The 25,453-nt window shown below is 44.5% G+C and overlaps 2 protein-coding genes across 2 annotated transcripts in view; one reads left to right on the top strand and one right to left on the bottom strand.

Annotated features, from left to right (window-relative positions):
• T265_03114 (hypothetical protein) overlaps window positions 1-2,975 on the bottom strand; it is a gene marked incomplete at both ends in the record, with an annotated part of 3,548 nt that extends 573 nt beyond the window's left edge. Inside the window, one exon of the mRNA XM_009167519.1 lies at window positions 2,825-2,975. Coding sequence (XP_009165783.1) covers window positions 2,825-2,975 — 151 coding nt within the window. The remainder of the gene's footprint in view (window positions 1-2,824) is intronic.
• T265_03115 (hypothetical protein) overlaps window positions 1-25,453 on the top strand; it is a gene marked incomplete at both ends in the record, with an annotated part of 70,889 nt that overhangs the window by 43,941 nt on the left and 1,495 nt on the right. Inside the window, 16 exons of the mRNA XM_009167520.1 lie at window positions 5,386-5,534; window positions 5,929-6,147; window positions 6,473-6,571; window positions 7,465-7,645; window positions 9,172-9,452; window positions 9,630-10,016; window positions 11,156-11,444; window positions 12,659-12,912; window positions 13,283-13,441; window positions 13,746-14,039; window positions 16,232-16,510; window positions 18,025-18,340; window positions 19,018-19,232; window positions 19,357-19,633; window positions 24,133-24,310; window positions 24,800-24,816. Coding sequence (XP_009165784.1) covers window positions 5,386-5,534; window positions 5,929-6,147; window positions 6,473-6,571; window positions 7,465-7,645; window positions 9,172-9,452; window positions 9,630-10,016; window positions 11,156-11,444; window positions 12,659-12,912; window positions 13,283-13,441; window positions 13,746-14,039; window positions 16,232-16,510; window positions 18,025-18,340; window positions 19,018-19,232; window positions 19,357-19,633; window positions 24,133-24,310; window positions 24,800-24,816 — 3,594 coding nt within the window. The remainder of the gene's footprint in view (window positions 1-5,385; window positions 5,535-5,928; window positions 6,148-6,472; window positions 6,572-7,464; window positions 7,646-9,171; window positions 9,453-9,629; window positions 10,017-11,155; window positions 11,445-12,658; window positions 12,913-13,282; window positions 13,442-13,745; window positions 14,040-16,231; window positions 16,511-18,024; window positions 18,341-19,017; window positions 19,233-19,356; window positions 19,634-24,132; window positions 24,311-24,799; window positions 24,817-25,453) is intronic.

Raw genomic sequence — 25,453 nt, 5'->3', positions numbered from 1 at the left:
AACACTAGTCGTGTGCTTGTCCCTAATATCCAAATCTATCTCGTTATTTTTGTATATATGATGATATTGGAACTCAGAAGGCTGTTTTGGGGAATTGAGAAGGGGCGAACGGTTCCGCTCAGCGATAGGGATCGAAACTTGAAAGGGGTAGTTGAAATCGAATTGGTAGGTGAAAAACGGAGACATGGGGGGAGTAGACGCTAGCTCCAACAAACACTTTCTCTGGCAATGGAGATACAAAGCACGTGAAGCCAGGACTCGATTGTGAGAGAGTCACAGGAAGTATATGGCAATGAGGTGTATGCGCTGAATAAAATCGGGTAGGAAAATTGATAAGAAAGGGCCCTTCCCGAGCATGGCTGGAAATTTGGTACTTGTAACAGAAAAGGATTTGCGCAGAGATTAAGTATTTGCCAGCTCACAATAGAAGAATCAACTGTCCTAGAGACACAAGTTGCGAAGAGTTTAAAATAAACAGACCAAGAATGGTTGCTGCTACACCTGAGATCAAAAGGAGTGGACGAGAGGGAACAGGAAATGTGCGGAAACAGCGAAGGGAAATTGATACATGTGGTGATTTGGTTGCGCCGACTGGTTTTGCAGTCGTGTCCCATCTATGGTCCTCGTTTTCTTCGGCGTTCAGTACCTCTATGGCTTGCCCACGATCGTCACATCGTAGATTAGTAGAATAATAACAGCTTGTGCCATCTTCGAAAGCTTGAATGTCGGAACGGATGACAGGAAAAGGAAGAGAAAGAGCACATACCTTTGAGTGGTTCCTGTGACCAGGCTTTGAGTCGAAGTAACCATCCCGTCGAAGGACACTTGACCACAGAAGCCGCTGAGTAGACCTGCAACCCACTGGATGAAGTTCAAACTCGGAGCGTAAATGGTAAGCCCTGTGAGAGTCTGTGTGTTAGACACTGTGTTAGATGCTCTCAGAAAATCGGGGGTAACCAGCTGTGTTTCATAAAGTGAATCGCAAGAGGACGACTACATTTGAAACATACTTCGGCGTGCCGCCATTAGAGCGGTGGTGCCTGAACCCATACTGACAGTCATTCAGATTGATATTGTTTTCAAGCCCGCATAAAAGTTCTTCGAAAAAAATTGAACTACAGAACTCTGGAAAAATGAATAAACGAAAATTGAACGACAATTGTTGAGGTCACATATGCGGCCGCGCATGAAAACCAGTAAGATATGCGAGTTCTAGGACAGAAAACTCCTGAAGAAATCGAAGCACAGAGAAGTTTTTGGGCGACTGAGACAGGTTGTGTAGCACAGCCTCATAACAAAATCAGCAGGAGCACTACGTGGTTTGAATATATGAAGATCTGTCACAGAGCGATGAAAATTCGTCGTGATAGTTGAAGACCAGTGGTTAGGGTGATAAGCTACTGACCAGAAGGCCAGTAGTTCCGGTTCAACCATGACTTTTCGATTGTCCTTGTCTACCCTTCGGTAGCTTATCAGTATGGTTGTTAGTCTGTTCACCGAGCTTGGCGGCTGGATTGCAAACGTTTCGTCACCAATTGAGAGGGCATTGTCTGTGCCTAATTGGGTGGGTCGAGCGCACCCAGGCGTACCGAAATTTGCATATGCCAATCCCATCACAGCTTTTTGTAAGAGCTTTGCTTTCAAGTATATCACCGTATGTAAAGTACCAGATCGCAGAAACAGGGTCTAGAAAGCGCCAGCCTGTTCTTCATAAGCTGTAATGTTAAACTACTTTTGTACTTTTTATAACCGCTTGGTAATGCTTGTGTTGTTAATTCGTCCATCGTCATACAACACGTTTTGTTGTCAAGATTTTCTTCAATAAACCAATTAATTTTTTTGGGACTTGTCACCACTTTTACATCTCATTCCCAACAGGGAAAAAGATTTCTTGCTGTTAGATACTGCTAGTTTTCAGCTAATCCGGGGTCTTCTGTAGCGCATCATGAACTCCGTTATTTAGGAAAATTTTTGAATGATGGTACATGTTTGTGAGTGCACCCTCTTCGGATATGCCTTCGACAGATAAATCACTGATGGAGTAATAGGTTGTCGGAAAGTATAGTTATTAACTGCGTTGTCAAAAAACAGTCCAAATTAATTATGCAAACTAAGGTGGACTTGGACTTTAGGAGTAAGAAGTACATTCAGCGCAGTTTTGAGACTCATTGATTTCGCGCTTAGATCACTGTGACATGGCGGTGTTATTTTCTAAGAAAATTCACATTTCACTCCGGCCTATGCCTTGCCTTTGGTGCTGTGTTAACTATATATGATATGAAACAGATATGGTACAGAGTCAAGCACAGATCCAATAGGATTAGATGCAGATAGTCGCAATAGAGAGCCAGATGGCAAATAATAGTGGTTAGTTCGACACTCATCTGCATACCATTTTAGTTTTGACGGGAGACTTGCCTGGAATCCAGCTGAATCTCTCGTTTCTATGTCGCTCCCGATCAAGTGAATGTACTGTTCAAGCAGAATATAAGGTTGACGGAGACTCGGGGCCTGAACCTACTTGTTAAGCTCAAAGAAGCGCGAAATTTGGGTTGCCGAAAAGTTTTCAGCAACCTTTAATGTAGTACGTCCGTACAATTTGTCGCGATACTTCGAATATCGTACCAACTGAAACATGAGATGGCCTGGTGCAGCACATTCAATGGATTGGAAATGGGTGAAACAGAGAACTTTACTAAGAGCATTCAGATATCAGATAGAATCTTCTTGCCTCTAGTTGCTAAGAATAGCAGATAATAATTGCTATACAGTAACACCTGGGTTTACCACATCCAGTGACGTAGGACAAACCGGCCTGGCTAACCTTTCTCCATCAACTTTGTGATCGATGTGCTTCTTGAGATTTCTCTACCTATCTCGGGGGTCGAATTGCACCGGCGACGTTCACTCACAGATATTGAGTATGCGGACGACGCTGCTGTCCTTGGTTCAGATCCTCCAAAGATGCAAGCCATTTTAAATCAACTAAATAACTCTACCGCATGGTTTGGCATGCGATTCACACCTGCAAAGTGTGAAGTTCTGCTACAAATTGCGTCGGATCAAATTCAAACCTTATGTTTGCAGACTATCCAATCGACGTGGTGGATATTTTTTTTACCGGGGCAGTTGTATGAGTCCCGATGAACTAGCTGAAGACGAGTTTACTTCTCCAATATGGGTAGACCAGGGCAACTTTTGCCAACCTCCCACACTTATGGCGCTGGCCTGAGGTCTACGGACTACTTGACTACCGGTTATCTCCGAGGCATTAGCTGGTTCTGCCGCGACATTGGTTCAACGACGCCGAGGTATGCCAGGTTGTTTTAGGTGAGGGAAACTTCCTCACGACCGATAAGCTACTCACGCTTCATCGGCCACGCTGTTTAGGACATGTACTCCACGTGTTAAAAGACCGTCTGACTTATATACCTCTTTTTGTCCAGCTCTGTGTTGAGCGGAAGCAACTGAAGTGTAAAAACACTAACCAGTCAACTCATTCGGACCGATAACTGCCGCCTCCCTGGATGGGAAGTCCGGAACTCAACTCAAAAGTGGTTGATGACACTGGCAGAAATTTCTCAATCGCGCAGTCAGTAGCGTTTGTACGTCAAAAATATCGTCTTCATTTCACAGCTTCCTAGTTCCCTAACTAACTGAACAAACCGTCGTCTCCAATACTTGCCTGCGGATTTCCGCTTGGAATGGGATTTCTCAGTCATAAAATTGTTGAAAGTAGGATAAGTCCAGAGCAGATTGGTCTTCTGCGCACCCATCGTCCTCGAGACTCGGCTTGTCACCGTCACTGAATGTAACAACTTTGGTCGAGCGACTTTTGGCCAAAATATTAGTGCAATGGATTTCCAACCAGCCAAGTCGAATTGGCCTAAATAAAAAATTCCAAACAGTTATAAAGGTTAGGGACAGGCATACGAAGAGCGCAAAGTAACTTTTGGCACTCCACCGCACGGGCTACCAATACTGAGGGAGACGGAAATAGCTGTAAACAGAAAATCGTAGGAACAGGCTACTTATGAGTAGCTTGGTGATATCTAACCTTTCGATTTCCGTTTCTACAGTGAAAATGGAAAAGACCACCACCTTGTAGTGCAGTTGTGCTGTTTTTTCGGTAAGGTGGTAGGGTAACACTGGATAACGACAACTGCCACATGTTACTTACTAGCCATGACGATTCATGTGTGACGCCGCCGTTGGTGGCCTTCCCAAGTAAGCATCAGCAGTGTAGCGAAAATCCGCTTTCGAAATGTTCTAGAGGTGGAATCGTACTTTTCGCTTCGACGGTCATATGAGAACGGCAGAATGTTTCCTGCAGGAGAACAGCATTTCCATATATCCGGAAGCACCGATGCGTTTTCTGAAGGAGGGTTAGGCTTAGGAAAAGTTGCCCCCCCCCCCCCAAAAAAAAAAAACTGCGCTCTCCGTGACCGCCAACATATTACTGAAAATATAGTTTTGGAAACCGTGTATTTGGTGCTATTCAGACACCTGTTGTTCACAGTAGAATTGCGAGTCGGGCTTCCATCCCTCATTATCTACCCCTAAGAATGAAAGCTAATGGTGTAGGCACTCTAAATAAGTTTTTATGTTCAGTCCAAACTCCTCAAAAGTGTTCCTTGCCCACATTCGACGATCAGAAGCAGGACAGTGAAGACAACTTCGACGACTATCTCATTCTGCTGCGTGTATACTAACGTCAAGTGCTTGTAGGCAGCACCCCCTCTGACTGCGAGTGAGCCGTTTGTTGTTCAACTATGCGCAGGCATCCAGTTGTCTAACCACTGTTAACCAGCAAATTTTCTCTGATACCCATCATGATGGAATCTCTGTATGAATACAATGTTGATGCGCTGAAGTTACTCATTTCACTCTCAGTGGTATTTCAGCTTGCTTATCTGATAATTTTGATGAAGTTTGGTGGCTGCGAAGCCTAAGGTAGCTAGCTTACCTTGCTGTGTATCTGGAACGCATGTTTGAGCGAGACTTCGACCGCGCGTGATTTCACAACCCGAGAACGTATTCTATGGTCTTCCTGCTGTAAAGTTTTTTCTCAGTTTTCCAACTGAATTTAAAGACCCAACGTGCAACATACTAATTGCAGTGTATGAAAAAATACTGAACTGATACATACATATGAACTGAAAACGCTGCTTTTGGCTAAGGTGTCCAAGCCCTATTTAAACCGTATACCAATAAGCTGCTGACTTTAGACATACGGCTGTCCCGTGCTTCATTATTCACTTAATTTGATTTAACTGGAGCATACTTCCAAAAATGAATGAATGAATCCACTTGAGACCCACTGACAAGTCCTTTTGGGTGTCTTGGTAATTCATTCTTGTTCATTCATTCTTGGTCAACGTTTAGGTGCAATGAGCCTTGGTAGTATATCCGCAGAGGCCCACACTACTTTGGCCATAGCTATGAATCGCATTGGGGCCCGTTCGAATACCGGTGAAGGAGGCGAGCGACCGGAACGTTATTTGAACAAAGATCTTCGTTCCTCCATCAAACAGGTTAGTATTAGTTCACGTGCTATCCGTATTTTTGTTTGCAATTTTGAAACATTGGATTCATAATACCCGTAGCTGAGACGGGGAAAGCGCTACCAGCAAAATAACCCTCATGATCAGTCAGCGAAGTCGTGTCGATTTCATTCTCATTACAGAACGCCTAATCTGTCCCGATTCTCCATGATTTCTTCACACCGACCTCTCGTATCCGTCATTGATTCATTTCAACAGTAACCAGACTGTGTACATATAGTACACAATTCCAGTTTCGATTATCACACTGAATCGGACTGCAGACAGTGACGACGAACGCCACTAGGTCGCTTAGGTTTTTAATTCCATGTCTGCTCCCACAGATCTTTCAAATCCTTTTCAATTTTCTGCCGTGAACCCACAGGTTGCCTCTGCCCGCTTTGGAGTGGATAGCTCCTACTTGGCACATGCAGATATGTTACAAATCAAAATGGCTCAAGGCGCCAAACCTGGCGAAGGTGGGGAATTGCCTGGCTACAAAGTCACACAGGAGATCGCCCGTACGCGTTACTCTGTTCCCGGAGTAGGATTAATTAGTCCTCCTCCGCATCACGACATCTACTCAATCGAAGACTTGTCTCAGGTTAGCAAAATTTGATGACTAACTCCGTCAGAGGAATTTTGTTGGCCACTTCGTTTTTGTCGACTTTTCCCATGAAGTTCTTCGCCGACTTGGCATCAAATCTAATCAATGTTGTCATAACTTATTTTGAACTGTGGCGAAACATTATAATCCCACTTTGTTCGAATAGTCGCAACTCCCTAAATAGCTTGAGCAAAGCTGCATACATGTTACTCAAGCTAGCAGACGTAGCAAACTCGATGATTACCGCGATATTCTTGGAATTGGAGCGTATTTCTCGTATTCACCACTGTTTCTTTTTTTGTGGACTTGTTTGACCACACAGCTTATCTACGATTTGAAATCGGCCAACCCACTTGCGCTGGTCAGCGTGAAATTGGTCTCAGAGGTTGGCGTGGGAGTGGTTGCGGCAGGAGTGGCAAAAGTAAGTCTAATAATGGCCTATTGGTCTTCCGGTTACGTAGTGATTCGTCCCATACTTATACAGCGAAGCAAATGGATGATGGAAAAGCGCAGTGTCCACCTGATAGGCTAAACCGGTAGTTAGCCGTTCAGGGGTTCCGTCCCACTTTCCCAGTGGTTGTTGTTGCAAGACACTATGATTATCTGTGTCGTCTAACAGGTTGCGTGTCGCTCATCCGGTACGCTGATGAAGCAACACGTCTCTTCCTTTAGACTCCTTCACGAAGAAATAGAGAATCACCCATTATCTTTCTCGCTGTGATTGCTCGTGAGGAGCTTACTGTCCAAAAGCGGTGCTCAGTATGACTAATTCATCGCAATTTCATACGAAGCTGCCATCCAATCACATGTACGTCTAACGGTAGATGTGTAAATGGGGCGAAGATGCACGTGGAGCAGCGTGGCACTGGATCAACGTGGCTGCAGCACATTCAGATTAGGTTATGAGAAGGCATAGCTCGTACTCCAAAGTTTGCAAGAGTTTCTTCTGAGTAACCGAATTCCGATCAGTCGTCATTTATGCCTCATCTTCCCGTCATTTTACAGAGAATGCAGCTTGTTTTTTGTTCTTCTGGGTATGCCTTATGGAGTTCATCCTAGCTGACTATCATCTCTGGACAGTTTTGTATCTCCCTTTGAATGAAACTTATTTTCGAACGATTACTGTAGCTTTTTCCGTGGATTTAGGAGCCCGTCGTCTTTTTTATCAAATAGCAATAGCCGAATGGTCAACGCTGATTACTGTTTTCAGTGTGTGCCATTGCTCTGATGTTTGATATAAATGATTTGATAACCAAGTGCTTCAAGAAAATTTCGGTTCTAAGCCTTCTTTGGACTACCGCGGTTTTCTACTAGGCTCGCGCTGTTCACATCACCATCTCTGGTCACGATGGGGGCACTGGAGCCAGTAGTTGGACAGGGATAAAACATGCCGGCCTACCTTGGGAGCTGGGCATTGCGGAAACGCATCAAATTCTTGTTAACCAAGGCACACGTTCACGAGTACTGTTGCAAGTGGACGGACAAATTCGTACCGGTTAGTTTACCGTTTCCCGCGTTGCCTGGTTTTTGTTGACTGATACAACTGCATGCTTATGTTCCGTCCTTTATCTCGTCCATTCCCTTTTTTCGGCCATGAGTTTAGATCAATTTCATAAAATAAGCTAGTTAACACTATGAATGTAGTGCCTGACGAAGCCAGTATGTTCACGCTTCAGTAGTTGTTTTCACCGACAGGTGTTGGATAAATCGATCGAGTTACTTTACACGGTGTCTAGTAAACATGCCCACCATAATTTGGAATGCATACGTTGTAATCATATGATTGCGATGTGTTTTGTCGCTTGAAGTGAAATCGTTTTCGTTCAGGCAACTGTTTCACTATGTGTTAATACACAAAGTGAAATTTGTTGATTTTGACGGAGAAGTTTACACAGTTAAAGGTCATAATACATGCAGTATCAGTGACGCCCGTTTCGGACGTCGTCCATTTAATTACAACCCATTAAGTTTTCTTTAGTTTACTGTCATAAAGTACTGAATAATCCAATGCTTGTTTGACGTGGTAGCTTGTCTGCAACGTACCTTGTTAGACTGTTCCGATGGAGATCTATCGAAACGTGTTCAATATAAAAACGGAGTAGTGAATACTGACATAATTTGGTAATCTATCTTTGTACAAAGAATGTGGGTTATTATCCATACTTTTGGAAGCCGATTTATCTGCACAAGTAGCCGTGATAAGAAAGAGCTGGTACGCTTTGTACGCACTCGCAAACGATACTGAGGTGGATCCTCAGTATCCTCAAATTGATATTTTTTGGTAATTACATATTTTCGAGAGGTTCTCACCTTGCGAATTACAGCACAAGCAAGACTGTACAATGCAAAACCGCACGCAGTACTCGCTATCGCTGTGAAGAACACTGTTGGTGATGAAACCGAATTGTCGGCTTCAGATAAAGAACAAACATGTTCATTATCCACCTTATTCTTCCAACTTCACCTGTGGTCCTTTGTTGCTTTACTGGGAATAATAAGCAGGAGTATACTTGGCTTGCTGTGACGATCTGTCACATCCAATTAACGAGACGAAAATGAGCTAAAGGAGACGTATTCAACTAAGCATAGTCAGCAAAACACTGCTTACACGAATGCGCTCAAGTTATCAGTATTTTTAACAACAACTAACAAAATCCACCCGTTATGTGATACTTTATGCTTACCTCTCATCATAGCTGATTAGTTTACTCGAGGCTTCAGGCGAGAAGTTAGGGTGCATCCCCTGTTTCCAACATCCTATCACAATGGATACTTTGGATGCCGTACTAGGGAAAATAATGCTGTTGTGACCAGCGGTGCGAATACCTAATTGAGATGCACTGAGTCAGAGTCGCGCCATATCTTCTGGTTGAAGATTGATTTCCTTAGTCACCTACGGTCTCTGTAAGTAATTCTTGTGACGTCACCATCAAGCAACTCAGCATCCGCTTGTTACATACATTATGTTTGAAATAGCACATTCATAGTCGGATTGCTGTCTTTCATCTACACCCTGCTCAGGTCGTGATGTGCTCATCGCAGCTCTGCTTGGTGCAGACGAGTTTGCCATGTCCACTGCGCCTCTGATTGTCCTTGGTTGCACAATGATGCGCAAGTGTCATCTCAACACATGCCCTGTGGGCATTGCCACGCAGGATCCAGTTCTTCGAGCTAAATTCGCCGGTTCCCCTGAGCATGTGATCAACTACTTGTTTTTACTGGCCGAGGAGGTTCGTGTGTACATGAGTAAATTGGGTGTACGTCGCTTGGAAGATCTTATCGGGCGCACCGAATTCCTCAAGGTAAATGCTTTAGATCACGTACATTTTTTTATAATTCTGACACTATCGGTTTCCCCATCCCAATTATTTGCTGGCACTGCCTTCATGTAACTCGTACTATCGGTCATGCGAGAACGATTGTACTTTTGATGATTTCTTCTTTTGCATCCGCCCTCATCTCTTACCTTTTTACCCTAGCCAATTGAGTTCCATAAAAGCGAGAAGGCCTCACGTCTCGATCTAAGTGGTCTCCTATACAATACCAAACCCATCAAGTTCCATCCTAATTGGACGTCAGTCATGCTGGATGATGAAGAAGAACATGACCCAGTGGATCCAGATATGACTCCTGTCGAGTCTTTGATTCAAATTTTGCCACACAGCAGGCAGTTGGACGCCCAGCTGTTGAAGTTAGCGAAACATTTGATAGAAACGCCGGAGTCTACCCCGATCGACGCCACTCAGTCTGTGGTCACATTCACGGGAGAGATCACCAACGAGGATCGGGCTGCGCTATCCACCCTGAGCTATGCTATTTCGGTCCAGTTTGCGGATCGGGGGCTACCTCCGGATAGACAGATCAAGGTGCGTCAGACACATCAAACTTGTGTGTAGCCATTTTTAACATAGCTGCAATCATTTCTGACCAATCAGATTCCCTGAGAACCGAACAATCACGTGAAGGAAAAACATGCCAATACCACTATTCGTGCTGAAGCCAGTAGGTACTGGCATTTTTACAGGTAGTTGAAGCGTGGAGATTGCTCACCGCGTGGCTGGGGTGATTGGGTAGGGAATGCGAAATGTGACTTGTGCTGACTTTGTCCAGCGACTCTTCAATAACCAGAACGTTCACTCAGACTAGGGTATGAATAGCGTGGTAATTGTCGAAGCCGGATATAGAGTACATCATGCACAAACAGTTGCCGTTACTATTGTCGGTTTTTCATACCTAGCATGTCGAGGATTTGCTTCATTGGCCTGTTGATATTGTCTCCTTGTCTTTCGCACCTTAGAAGCTTACTTGATGAAGTGTTGATTTCCTCTAATGAACCCAAATTACATTTGAAAATATTGAAGTGTGTAGACCCTATTTCCGCGTGGACAGCTTGCCTAGTTCCCCTTAACTTGGAGAACGCAGTCCCAGCTACTGCTTATCAAAAATATCGTGGGGGTGCTAATTTCCCGTGACTTGTAGCGAATTAAATGTAGACCAAATATGGTTTTCTGTATCTCTTTTTCTGTGTCAAACTGTGTGCGCCTACCTTTGATGATAACAATCAGACTACTCTGTCCTGCAAAATCAATCAGTTGGATGGACACGAAACGTCTTCGTATGCATCCGTACTTTCCTCACTGCAAAGTTTATCATTGTTCATTTAACCTTTAACCTTACTAACGGAAAGGCCACCAGAAAGTAATATAAAGCAAACTTTCTATGTCACATTTGCTTATATTTTTACAACCTGATGGCGGGAATTCACCGATATCTGACATGTAAGGCGAACCTGATGCGATTGCTTTTTCCCGATTGTTCCCGTCTGCCACTGTTCTGAATAGTGCTTCACTTTTGAACTAGGTCTCAATGAGCCTACCAATAATAGTCTTTTCCGGGATTTTCTCAACAACCGGGTGTCATGATGCACTTGTAATACATTTAAGGAGACCTAGTCCAACGTCTGTGTACCCATGTGCCGGCGTTGTGCCCATTTGTTATCCTTCAGGTTCATCTGACCGGAAGCGGTGGCCAAAGTTTCTGCGCTTTCCTTGTGCACGGCGTCTCCGTGCGTCTGGAAGGTGATGCCAATGACTACGTGGCTAAAGGACTGTCTGGAGGAGAGGTGACCATCGTACCTCCCACAAGTTTACTTCAGCAAGGCTTCAAATCTGAAGCAAACATCATAGTTGGAAATGTTTGTCTGTACGGAGCCACATCAGGTCGGCTGTTCCTCAGGGGCCAGGCAGCTGAACGATTCTGCGTACGCAACTCTGGCGCAGTGGTGGTTGCCGAGGGTAAGCAAGTTTTCATTCTTTACTCCAGCTTCGCCCCCGCCGCGTCAAAGCGAATCAGGATATCAGTATAGAAATAGCTGTTCTAAAAGTCCTAGTCTTTCTACCTTGTTGTTTAATCATTTTGAAAAAATCTTAAGATGCAGTTAACGAAGCTGATTCACTACATTAAAGTCATGACAACCGGAAGCAAATACATGGGACACCGTGCAATCCCAAAATTAGGTAGGCACTGAAAATATGGTGCATTTTTGTTCCTATGCCCTCTTCAAGAACTTGGGAAACCATAACTTGTTTGTTTCGGAAAATGAAACACTACAATAGTAGTTTCTCTTATTAATTGAATATCGTACGAAATTGGCTGGCTACACTATCTTGTATCGGTGTACGCTTGACACAGTTATGCCTAGAATTGCTCTATTTAATCGATAGCTTGGCGTAGGGAACATACAGGACAACGTCCGTTAGAACCTGATAGTTGAAATACCGGTTGGAGATTATAAAGTTAGATTCTCGCAAAATTTCTTGTTGTAAGGCTTAGACTCCTTGTACGAATCTCCGGGTGTACAGCTACCAAATTAAGACACACAGAGGTTAGAGTACTTGGGATATTCTGTTGTCTCAACGACACATCTCTTTGATGACAACATCGCAATCAACATTGACAGCAATGCACCATCGCTAAATACTACTTTGTAACTGCCACATTTTCTCAGTTGCTGTAGGCTAGCTGACTAATACCAAGGTACCATAACAGCTGCACGATGAGCAGCGTAATATGTGTTTTGACGAAATGTTTATACTTTAAAAATCTTCAGAAATATAGGAACGAAGCAAACTGATTCTCTAGGCGTATGTGGAATTCTGTCGGTTAGGTTTTTGAAACCAGCACCCCAGGAAGGGTTTAGGACGTCCCATAGTCTGTAGATATTCATAAATTTCTCAGTAATTATTGTTAATATGCGCTTATCGTTGATCGTTCTAAACCGAGTCCGGTCGGATAGGGAAAAATATTGTCCATCACAGTGGCGCAGATCACAAAGATTGATATCATTTTTGCAGGTCTACCACGATAAACTGTTGAATATCAGGGAAATATTCGCTGCGGTCGGCGTTGAAGCAAACTGCAATGACCTGCGGCTTTCTTGGTGTAGCATCTAAAAAGAGAACGAATTAATGGGCTCTCTCTTCTTTCTTATTAAACTCACTTTTTTCAGGCGTTGGTGACCATGGATGTGAGTACATGACTGGCGGCCGAGCGGTTATTCTCGGTCGGACGGGCCGTAATTTCGCTGCGGGAATGTCTGGTGGAATCGCTTTTCTCTACGATACGGACGGTGGTTTGGAGGGACCGTTTCTTCGCAAGTGTAACCGAGAGCTGGTCGATCTGGAAATGATGACTAGCGACAACCCATATGCGCCTTGGTTGCTTTCGATACTCAAAGAGTTTACTCACGAGACTGGTTCCGAGGTATGTTTCTGCTTTTGTGCATTCCCTTACCTTGCAAACTTCCTCCTCTATGGTTACTTATACCCTGTCCTCTGTCACCTATTCGTTCGGATTCGAGCAGTACACCTCGGTTTCTGGAGGCTATTATATCACTTTGACATATCCAGAAGCCTATCATGTAAACTGATGATTGAGTGAATCTAAATGTAGGCTTTTAGGAAATGGGAGACCATATAACTGTACCCAGGAGTTTTTCGAAGTAGGCATTTTAAGATGAACTTACCGTACTCTCATTGATTAAGGTGGTGCCGCGAAACAATTTTGTCATGATTATGTGTATGGAGTATGAACCTCTCTTTTGATCCTTTTCTCTTCAATCCTCTCCCTGCAGGTTGGGCAGAAAATTTTGGAGGATTGGGACAATGCGCTGAAGAGATTCATCTTAGTGATGCCGCGCGATTATCGCCGTGCTCTAAAGGAAATGGAAGAAAAGCATTCGGAAAACACGGTGATTCAGTCTGAACCAAGTCACCATATAGTGGAATTGAAGGTATTGTTCCAGTTCCCACCCTTCCCTGTTCCCGATTAACGACAGCCGGTAATGTTGTATCATTTTTGTTGGCAACCCTTCGATTGCAGAATAATCGTAGCGTCAACAACAAATTCGCAGCCTCATCTTGTTTGTAAGCTTCGGTTTGAGCGCATGTTTTTCTACTCCCCTACCTCATCAGGAAAAGGCGTACCAGTGGTAGTACAGGAGTGCCACTAGAGACGAGTGTACTTTAACCTTGCCTAAACATATTGTTTGTACCAGTCCGAATACATGACTCCTTCATTATCTGTTCTTTCGGTAGGCAAAACAAACTGCTGTGGATATTGAGGACATGGCTGCCGGTGACCAGTCGGACTCAGAAGCTCCACTAGACAAGCTTCGTGGCTTTGTCAGGTATGCTCGCACGAAAGTTGGCTACCGTTCAGCTGAAGAAAGAACCAAAGACTGGGACGAAGTGTACGCTCACGCGGAAGTGCGTAAGGGTCTCAAACGGCAGGCGGCACGTTGTATGGATTGTGGTGTGCCGTTTTGTCAATCATACGTTGGTTGCCCTCTGGGCAATCTTATTCCCAACTGGAATGATTTGGTTTTCAAGGTGAGCACTGTGTTGGTTTCTCATTTTTAGTTTCCCCCCGTCACAAAATGTTCTGGTATTTCTCGCAGTGATTATCCATAGATTTTGCAGCAGTGGTGACATGAAAGTTTATTACTCCATGAACTTATACAGTTCTAACAAATCCGAACATGTCCACCAACAGCAGGTAACTCAAAAATTTTTCACTCTTGATGAATCCGTCGATGAGAGCTATTGAGATGTGGTATAAGTTGATCAAATCTACTGTGCAACTTACTAACATCGTAGCAACTAGTAGGAATATAGTCTGGCCCTAGTTGGTTATAACAGGTCTTTATATCTGTTCGCTTTCCTAGTACTCTGCTTCGTTTGGGACCAAAACCTGTTAGAGTCAGGTTCATTTCAGGAATGAACAGGATAACAGCATTGCCCTCCTTTCTTGTGGTATGAACATATAACTGAATGCCTTTTTATCACACAGACCGTTTGTTGTATCAGTGACCAACACGGTATAAAGTGTACTGGACGCCTTTTTCATCGATTTTGTGCCAGTTAGAGGTCCAATGTGTTTTTTACTCCATTCAGTACTCTGGGATGTTGTGTGCATGTTCCATGGACGACGGAGGTGCCCGGGGTGAAGCCCAAGCTGGTTGTGAACAAGCGCAAAAACACTGGAAGCCATAAATATTGATCTAATAGTGCTGCATATGCAACCAAGTATCGCGTAAACGGGTACATATTGCCACTTTGAATGCAGCTTGCCTAGAACGTACTGAACAGTGCGTGCCTGAACGCCATCGTCTTGCAGCCTGGATTGGCTTTCTGGTTTTGTCAAATGGACCAATTGATAGGTTGGTAGTGAAACGGTGTTCCGAAGTACATTGGACCGTCTGCATGCGCATAGACAGATTTCCAGGGTTTCGTCCCTGGTTCCCGGCAAGAGTAGCAGAGCTGATTTTAGTGATAATCAGTTAGATACATTACTAGCGTGTAATTGAGACCGTCTATAGCCAAGATAAATATCGTCCGAGTCCCGGTCAAAACTATTTATGCACGCTGATCTGTAGATTCCCGGCAGGAGTGAAAAATCTACATGACACTGCGCTTCTCAAAATTGAACGAAGAAGTTTCTTGTGAGAAGCTCCATGATCTTTGGTCGCGAACTGTCTTCTGAATCAGTTGAGATATGTTTTTTTATATATTTTCATTTTACGTGTTGTTGAACATCCAGAAAACCGGGCGAGGACTGACTGGACCCAATTTTCCGTGTGGATGATGAGTTGATGACGGTAGCTTTAGGGTCAGATAAGACAAATGCGAAGCTAAGGATTCCTTTTTGCTCATCTGGTCTTCATCTCTCCATTTGCACTGTATCCCACTGTCCCGTTGTCCACAGCTCAATCTGTCGGAAACAAATAGTAGAACATGCAGGCTATGTATAACCGGGTCAGACATATGGCAAAATATTTCTTGTGAAGAAATATGCACGTTCCCTGTAAAGCAGTCATTCATAGGGTAGTTTCTTCTCTCCCAGAGGAACCATTTCTCCTGTTTCGTTTCCTGTACGAACTCGTAATGAGAGCACTAGACAGGACAACTAAACAGGACATCAAGTTTTGGTTTGTGAATTTGAGACAGACAATATTTTGAGTTATCAGATTACCCTTATTTATGCGTAAACGTGCTATGTTGTGTGACAGTCACTAGTCCGTTCCTTTCCGTTCGATCCCGCTTATCTGCTGGGCTTTATTTAATCTAAATTAAATGGGTGGCTTGTGTTCACTGAAACTAGCAAAGTTTATTACTTAGCTATAGACATCATGGTTACGCTCCATTGACATACCTTAGAGATGTCAATAAACCCATTTTGGAAATTGCTACTCTGTAGGGAGGTGTTCCTGGTCCATGAGTTAAAAATTGTTGATGCACCAAACTGGTTACCTACGCTCGGTTCTTAGGGACTGTATTTGTCCATTTCACCGGGTGTCTGATGTACCTGGTTGCCATCTCTGATGTGCAGTTAGAACAACTTGACGCACAAGTCGTCCGTTTTTCAAAGCTTCCCAATCCATATATGGATGATTATCAAGAGAATAATATTTTATGTGCTACATTTCGCTTCTCCGCTGAATTTAACCGATATCAGCACGATGACAACTTCGGAATCCCCTTGTTCTATGGTTACCCGTTTTCCTTATGCGTTCCACCCACAGGGTGACTGGCATGCGGCTCACCTTGCTCTCGCACAAACCAACAACTTCCCTGAATTGACCGGTCGAGTTTGTCCAGCACCTTGTGAAGGTGCCTGCGTGTTGGGCATCAATTCTGATCCCGTCACGATCAAGCACATCGAATGTGCTGTTGCAGACAAAGCCTGGGAGAATGGTTGGTTCCGTCCAAGCAAAGAATTTCTCCGCCCTCCAACCGGACGGCGTATTGTGATCGTGGGCAGTGGGCCTGCTGGACTGGCTTGTGCGGATCAGTTGAACCAGGTCAGTCAACGTGCCCGCTTTCAAGTTTTCATTTAGCAGTCCAGTTTTTTTTAATAAGGACAGAACTCTGGGCGAACCAACCCTTTTGATAAAGGGTAAATGTTTAAAGTGGAACGCATCGCGCTTCTCAACTGCCACTTCGTTGCAATCATAATATTGAGTGAAGCTCTCCTTTAGGTTTTTTTGCCCTGAAGAGCAGCCCCTGTCTCAGCCACGTCCGCTAAGAACATCCAACTCGCACCCAACGTTGATTTTAATGGGTTCATCGACAAAGTATGTCTAGAAAGTCCGCGTGCGATTAGTGATGTATATGCAAACTCGATACAAAAAGAATAGAGGGCACAGAAAACCGCAACTAGTACAGTTTGTCCTATGCCGATCACACATGACATGTGAACCACTCGTAAAAAGGTAGCGGAAAAATAAATCAAAGAACTCAACTTTAAGGTAATATCACTTTTATCTGATGTCCTTAACTTGTCTCTAACTACGCAATTTGTAACCCTCACTTACCCTCCCATGGTATCTCTCTGCTGCATCCACGTGCTAAATATCTCCATCGTTGCTTATCCCAGTTTGAGAAGCTATTTATTCAGGTTGTCAGTTCGAGGTTCCTCCCTCCACCTGCCCTATGTTCACAGTGATTGGCTAAGCCGTCGCCTCAAGCATGACTGCTTCCACTCCATTCGAGACGTCATCGGCATGTACAGCTTTTGCGTCAGAAAGAAACATGTCTTCGGTATGTGACTTAAGATGACAAGCCCAACTGACTTTTTGAGCAATAGTTTCAGCAGGAGCTATGGTCCCAGAAATGGTGTTTCACTTGGGTTGTGTTCGTTGCTATATAAAGTTGGACTGCTTAATCAATCCACGCTCATTGCGCACTGACTTACAGTAAACCAGCAGTACTAGAAAAACATTCATCTGCAATCGTACTAGGTTATATGAGGATGTAGTCTTTAGTGTGTCTATTGTTCGCGGCACAACTAGCTATTCTTGAGTCACTCACTCATTCCAGCATCCTGCCCGCAAATCCTAGCACTAAATTGCACAGGTACTGGGTAACATGATAATGAATTTGTATAATCCTAACCAATAGAGCAGATTTTATCTTCTCCCTGATGCTTGTGATAGCAGGGCTGCAAAATCTGTCCTACGGACGCCGAGTTACCCCTCACGTTAACGCAGCAGTTTTATATGCAATTTTTACCCGCAAATCCACCTACCACTGCTGGAAATTTCTTGTTGTGAACCGAGCTAAAACGGTCCTACTGATATGTGACATTTATTCCTCTTTTCAAATTTCAGACTTCGTCTCAGTAAATACAAATAGACCCCGTTATTCCTCATTTAGGATGTCTGATGAATGGTTTAATCTGGTATCATACTCCAGTGAATTTAGCGTATTACATCACTATGCCTCGCACCACCAGCGCTCTGTACAATCACTAATCTGTGTTCTATTCCTTGAAAAGAATTGTGCTAGTTCACTTTTTCTCCTTCCGTTTTTATAGGCTGGGCATGAAGTCACAGTGGTAGAGCGGCGAAACAAACTGGGCGGTCTCCTGCGATATGGAATCACGACGATGAAACTCGACCGCAGAGTGCTCGATCGACGTTTGGATCTGATGCGCGCGAATGGTGTGAAATTTGTTGTAAATACTCGGGTTGGTACAGTGGGTGATGAAAGTGGTCGGCGAGACTTGAACGCGGATTGCCAAGATCCCGCACAGCCCGTACAAGAGTGGCGCGCCGCACAACTGCTGCGCGAATACGATGCGATGGTCCTGTGCCTCGGTGCCACATGGCCCCGTGATTTAAATATTCCTGGTACGTTTATCGCGGTTTCAGTTCCCATGTCCATTGAAGCATGTAGTGCTGTGAATGCTGAGTTGTTTCCTGAGCCCTGTCTAGGATCACGTTTTAATCGTAGTTGACCCTGGTAGATCAGGCTCTGGTCATCTATTGAGACGCGCACAGTACGAGCTGAAAAGCGAACGAGACTGAAGGGAAGAGGGGCAGAATGAGGATAGGTTACCTTTTGAGTGATGCGGCTGGTGAAATAGTTCACATTTTTGTTCATTCCAACTGAGTCAGGAGGTTGTGCATTATTTTTGCTTTGGAGAGCTATTGTCTAGCCGGGAGGTCGCGGGTTCGATACTCTTCGGAACTTCGTGAGATGCGCACTGCTGATGAATCCCAATAAGGATGAAACAGCTGTACAGTGCTTCTCGGCTTTTCACCATAGATTGGCTTCACTTACAGGACGAAATCCCACAAAAATCCCAAATCTCCTCACACTACCAACAAGCTACTGTCTATATTAAGGGCTACGTGTAACGTAGGGATACTTAGTCTAACTGCAGCTGGTGATCACTTTTAATCTACTTGTACTTATCATCATGGCACACCTGAGAGGTCACAGTAGTCGAAATGTGGAGGAAGAGGAGGAGGAGAATGATACTGGTTGATATGTAACCCTACAACGTTTTGGTTCGTTCACATAGGGAGAAACCTTGAAGGGATTCACTTCGCTATGAGCTTCTTGGAGCGCTGGCAACGCAGTCAACAGAAAAAACACCAATCAAACGGCGGAATAGACAATTTCCGCATGAACCGCATGGATGATAATGCAGTATCCGCAATTGCCAAGGACAAACGGATCGTGATCATTGGTGGTGGTGACACTGGTGTGGACTGTATGGCCACTGCACTTCGTCAAGTGAGTCTACTCAATTTATTAATTAGCGTGTTTGCTCTCAGCCGAAGTGCGTTCCGCCTTTCAAAACGCTGTTTGGCGTGAGCGGTAACGTTGGCTTCACATGTCTCTTCTCTTCTGACACCAGGGGGCGAAGTCCATCGTGAATCTGGAACTCCTTCCGCCGCCACCACCTTCTCGTGACCCCAGTGAGAACCCTTGGCCCGAATGGCCACGTGTGTGGCGGGTTGAGTATGGTCATGCGGAAGTTGCGGTGCGATTCGGCCGTGATCCACGAAAGTTCAGTGTGATCACCAAGGAGTTTTTGGACAACGGGTCCGGTGCTGTCGGTGGCCTTCGAATCGCTAATGTCGAATGGACAAAGGACCCTTCGAACGGACGTTGGAAAATGCACGAGGTCCCAGGTACGGATACGTGTCATTTGTCCAGTGTGAGCTGCAGTCACCACTTTCTGTATGTTGTAGCAGACTAACAGTGGGTATGATACGGAGGCTGAGTACTGACACTATGGCCATAAATGGCCCTTCATTTTTGTTGAGGTTCATTAGGTGGCGCAAAGGATCGTTAAAGTGGATTTTTCTTCACTTTTAGGATAAAACGCATAGGACTGATGGATTCGATCGACATACAGTGCCAAAAATCGCGCTTATTTGATGGGACGAATGTGTGTTTCAGATAATGTAATAATTTAACTAGCTCCTCATGCTGCTTCTGGACATCTGTCTGCTCCTTCTTTCAATCCAGAATGAGGACGATAATACATCTGCACTGAGCCGTTCGAGATAATGGTTGAAGGCCGCCCGTATCAGAATCATTCATTGGGTTTGTGATCGAACTCATCTCAAAACACTGCTAACGCGAACAATTCATGAACATAGGCGACTTCGACGTGACATATACCAGCAATAAAATCTAATGCAACCTCAATATGTGACCTCACATCCTTACTTTGCTATACCATCCTGGATTCCGGGCGATTCATTACCAATTGTCTAGTATATGACCCGTTATTAGTGAAGAAGCTTTCCACAGAACAGTTCGTCACACGACTATGTGGCCCCCTTTTTCCTAAAAGCATGTGATCAAAATCTTGGCCTATGGGTTGAGGGCTATCAGGAACCTCGCAAGCATCATCAGGATTTGCGTCACGTAGGGATACTTGGCTGGTTCAACCCCGGTTTTCATCTTACGAGTGAGGTCAGTTTGTGCCGACCAACCCAGAAAGACTTTACAGCTGTTTCACTTTTGTTTGGAATCATCTTAGACGCACCGCCTTGTTGATATCAATCAGTACTCTGTGGGCAACCGTATCCGAATCCACATTCGGATATGCACTCTTTTTTGGCTTTTTCTGTCGTTTTGAAGTCGACGGGTTAGTGTATACACTTGAATGGGCATTTTCAACGAAGGATTTGTAAATGGGGTTGAGCTAGCAGGGCGAGATGGGTCAGTGGTTAGAGCGCGAATTAACTGACCGGAAGGTCCGTGGTTCAAACCCGAACTCTGCCTCTCGACTTCCCGTCTGGCCTCGGGCAACCTGGCAGTATCCCAGCCCTCGTGCTTCCTTTGTGTGGTACGGCAACTAGGCACCGAAAAGGTGTTACAGCTGAGCGATGACATCACAATTTATTAGCAGCTGTTTTACTTCAGTCTGCAAGCATCAACGCACCGCTGGACGCACGCAACCATTTTGGTTTGAATTCGCTTTCATCAACTTCCGACGTAAGCAGCTCATCCAACCATTTTCAAAAACCAGGCTTAGGTGTCTGTGTGTGTGTGTGTGTGTAAACATACATATCGAACTGTTTAATTTCTGATCCGTGTGTTCTGTAAACGAAAAGTAGATAAGTAATAATCAGATGTCAGCACACGATGATGAGAATGATCGATGTGCCTTTCGAAGTTCAGTTAAATATATGCAGTGTAGATTCGCTACTGAACCCCATGGATTCATAGAACAGGTATAAAAAGGCGATTATTTTTGGTCATTCTCGGTGGAAACTGGATCTTCAAACAGGCTCAGGAGTAGATTTGAACGATCAAGAGTGCAAGCGGTATCTTTTATTTCATTTCTCTTTCAAAAGGGCGCTGTAGTTGAATGTGCAAACTTTCAACTTATTGGTCATTAAAACAAGCATTTCCAGTGGGTTTCGGTAATTAACTTTTCTAGTTCAACTGAATGCAAAAGATGGAGTCCAAGTAACGAAAAGATCAGTAGTGGTCTTATTTCAACAGTTGTTATACAGTGGATTGATTTTGCCACCGATGGGTGTGAACTATACCACTTGCAGTGTAGCAGAATACATTGGTCTAGCAACGAAGCGTTGGCTTGAAATGATTCGTGGACACAATCAAGCGAAGTTTTGGGGCAGTAACACGGTGACCATCCTGAGTATCACTGTCGCTCAGCCGATGGAACAACACCTTCGAAGTGGTTCCGTTCATAATCCCAAAATGTGTCCTTCAGGAGGAACGTGACATCTCATTTTGTTCCGTTGACCTGTTTTTGGAGAATACACAAATGGTAGCCAGTGCGATAGCTAAGTTCGGTGGATGAATGCTCACTGCCACGCAAAACAGGTCTACAAAATATGAAATCTATCCAGAAGTGAAGAATCATGATGACGATCATGCTTGGTACGATTCTGAGACCTCAGTGGGCATATGCACACTTATCCCAACAATTCAGGATAGCGCTCGTATAGTTTCTTCAGTGACTAAAAGTCTTTCTGCGACTTTCCTAATATTGATCCTATCCCAAGGTGTACATGCTGTCTGCGCAGTAGTTCGCAAAATTTCCAGCTCATTGTCCTCCCCTTGCAATTTGCTACTCCCCCTGTACAGGCTTCACGTTAACATCCAATTGGCCTAAGGTTAATAGGTGGGTTGGTTACGGCAAGTACCAGTTTACGATCGGCACATTGGCCTATGAAAAACTGATTATATTCAATTAGCAATTAAAAAACACGAACAACGAGCAGTAAGGGATGTCGGTGCGCCGCATGTCTTGCCAGCCATTATTGGTTAATGTCAGCAATAGGGAAGGTTTTATCAGAAACCCACTCTGAGACAACAAAACATACTAGAGCGTCGATAAAGGAGTACCGATCACGATGGCAAGTGTGGCTACATACAACAAAACGTTTACCGCCTGTCTGGTGTGTGTCCGTTAGCAATGGCTGGTCGTTATATCTGCTGATTTGCCAATCTGTTGTATCTGACTGCTGACCCCACTCCAGGGCCTAATGCCGAAGGGAACACAACACCTCTATTCCGAACAAGCAAGAGCGAGAGCGTCAGTGGTGCGAGCGCGAAAACACTGTGGCCTCAGGCTATTGGAGGGATACTGTCTGACCTTGGTCTAACGCTGTCTCGCGCAGATGGCGGGCTTCGATATATGGCTGTCACGCGCTGCATGTTGCGGGGGCGTTGTCTGACCTTGACCAACGCTGATTCGCGGTGTCTGGGTTTGATACTAGGCTGTCACGCGTACATACTGAGGGGGCGTTGTCTGTCTGTTGAGTCACAGTAGATTTGGGGCTTTCGGGGCTTACTTCCAGAATCTGACCTTCCGGATAGTGGGTGTGAACCATGTTGGTTTGTTTATACGTACCCACGAGCTACAGTCCACAGGTTCATCTCAAGGATGTACGGTGTCGCGTGTGTTGCGGGAATCGCCAACACACAATAAAAAAACAACCCCTCTCATTGCGCCTATCCCTACCAACTCTGAACAATCGTCCCCTGATAGCCTGTAATTGCCCTCCCTGAGAAACGCTGCCCTGGACTATCTTAGCGCTTCAATTGCTACTCATCTTCTACGATTAGGGGTCATGAGAGAGGTTTGGTAACTTGTGTTCATTGAGTTCGTTTTACCTTGCCTCCGTCCGGTTACCCTAATGAATGACACATTGTGCCGTTGCCTTGTTTTCCGGTGTTTATCGGGCTTGATATCACGCACCTGAGGTTTGCTTTTAACGTACAGATGGTTTTTGGGTAAGTGTTTTCAACCCATAGTTTCGACCTTATGGTCCCACTGCACCACCACTAAATAAATTGATAATCACCCTCTCCCCCTGGTATTAGATAATTCGCAGGCTTTCCTTCGCTTATCACATCGTCTATGCGTCGGACAGCTTTGACAGACCGCCATGCGCAATCAAATCGGATATCTAGCAATGTCTTCTATACATTCTCCATACATCTTAATTAATTTCCAGTTAGCGTACAACCGACACACTGCTGCCACATCACATCTCATTCATACGACAATGGAAATCGCAGCGTATCAATAGATACGAAGCCTGCGCAGTGGGACTGTTCAAAAGCACTTCATTTATTATCATCAAGCCTGTATTTACAACTTTTCCACCATGATTTACACACATTTTCCGGATCACGTTTTTCAAGTTAACGTGTTTTGGCCGTGGATATGAGACGGAACTACGGAGAATTGTGCGTGAATGCAGTGGTGTGAGTGGAACTGAGACTTACCGTCACAACGGCGTATGTTTGTCTACAATCTAGCTCACCACGTTTGCTTGTAGTGTAAGCTTGGGATACTACAGTTACCTTGATGTTCGGATTAGAGACTGACGTTCTTCTCGAATTTACTAGCCTGGTAAACCGACGGACTCAGAGAACAACTGGATTCGTCGAGACGTGTAAACTAGCTGACTACTGCACCGCAGCAACGTGATGTGAGATAACTTCGTTCAGTTTGCATACCTTCGTGTCGTACCATGTTGTGTGTATGTCCGCTTGTTTACTACGTTGAGTTGGCACAGATGAAACAAACTGTAGTGTCTTCCAGTGTTATTTTAGAACGATGGAATATTTTTCCGAAGCATAACTGTTTCCAGAGCTTTGAAAAATATCACGTGTCTTTGATGTGATCTTTTAGATTCGGAACAGCTCATCGAGTGTGACCTTGTCCTGTTGGCTCTCGGATACGTTGGCCCAGAGAACAAACTAATTGAAGAACTGGGGCTCGCCGTCACGGGCCCAGAATCCCTAATTGCAACCAGGCCAAACGAGTCGTTTGCCACAATGATATCTTGTGTCTACGCCGCTGGAGGCAAGTCTGTCATGTACACATAATTTAAGTCGCGTTGATAATGTGATCGGTGCCAAAATGTGTTTGTCGCTGTTCCAAGTTCACCTGAAAACTTCATCAGCATCGGTCTTTCGGAGTGATTGCACCGACTCTTTCATGTGGCTTGGAATAGTTGCAAGTTCGACATCATAAAGGTGATGTATATGTGCACGAATCTCGGACCTGGTAACTACCGAACAGTTGGTTCTATCTATAAATCTGAATAGTGAGACGACGTGATTTCGAATGGCCATGTAAATGCTATTGTGTGTGTCATATAGCTAGTGAGCATACAAATCAGTGTCACAAACTTAGGCGCTAACAAAGATGTATCAACGTACGTTTGGGTCACGTGGATATGAGTGGATGTAGCATCTAGCTCAGGTGTCTGTGAGACCAAAAGACTGGCTTTACTTGTGTAATTATTAAAGGTTCAAGAATTGCGGGGTGATCACTTGTTTTGGATACTTTGTAGGTTGAAAAATAACCACCGTAGGTCAGATGTCTTGTGGCGGAAGAAACAGGATTACGGCCAACACAGCGGATTTTATAAGGTTAATATTCCCAAGTGCATCGCGAGAAACCCCAAATTTTGAATTCTGAATCCCGGTATCGATCCGCAAGTTTGTTTGTTTGTAACTTGTGTCATGCGCGTTCCACACCAATGAACGAACAATCCCCCAGTGAACTCCAAAGAGACGGCACCACGGACAATTGGGTCTATCGGCTCCCATCAGATGAGTGTGACAGCACACCAGTTTCTGACTGACTGTCCTAGATTTTGGAGGGGTTGGCTTCTCTTAGGGGATAAGGCTTAAGATGCGAATTACCAGTATCCCATTTGTGAGCCTTCTATGTTGCTGAGAGCCCTTAATACGACTTTGATTCTGTCACAGAGCCTGAACAACAATCTTGACAGGTTTAAGGAAGGCACATTTTACGCCAGTTCAGTTGTTTACGGGAACGGTTGATGCTGTGCAGCAAGTTTGCTGAGCTTATTTTCCTATACCGACCTATGAGTTTATCTTACGTTTGCTCTGGTAAAGTCACACTGCTTGATTTGCCCGAGATGTAAGAACACTCCTCAACAATTGCAGCTCTATGTCGTGCGTATATATTCTATTATCGG

The sequence above is a fragment of the Opisthorchis viverrini genome (assembly GCF_000715545.1).
Source record: "Opisthorchis viverrini unplaced genomic scaffold opera_v5_42, whole genome shotgun sequence".
Taxonomy (NCBI): domain Eukaryota; kingdom Metazoa; phylum Platyhelminthes; class Trematoda; order Opisthorchiida; family Opisthorchiidae; genus Opisthorchis; species Opisthorchis viverrini.
The sequence above is the reverse complement of the archived record's forward strand: the minus strand, read 5'-3'. Positions and strand labels throughout refer to the sequence as shown.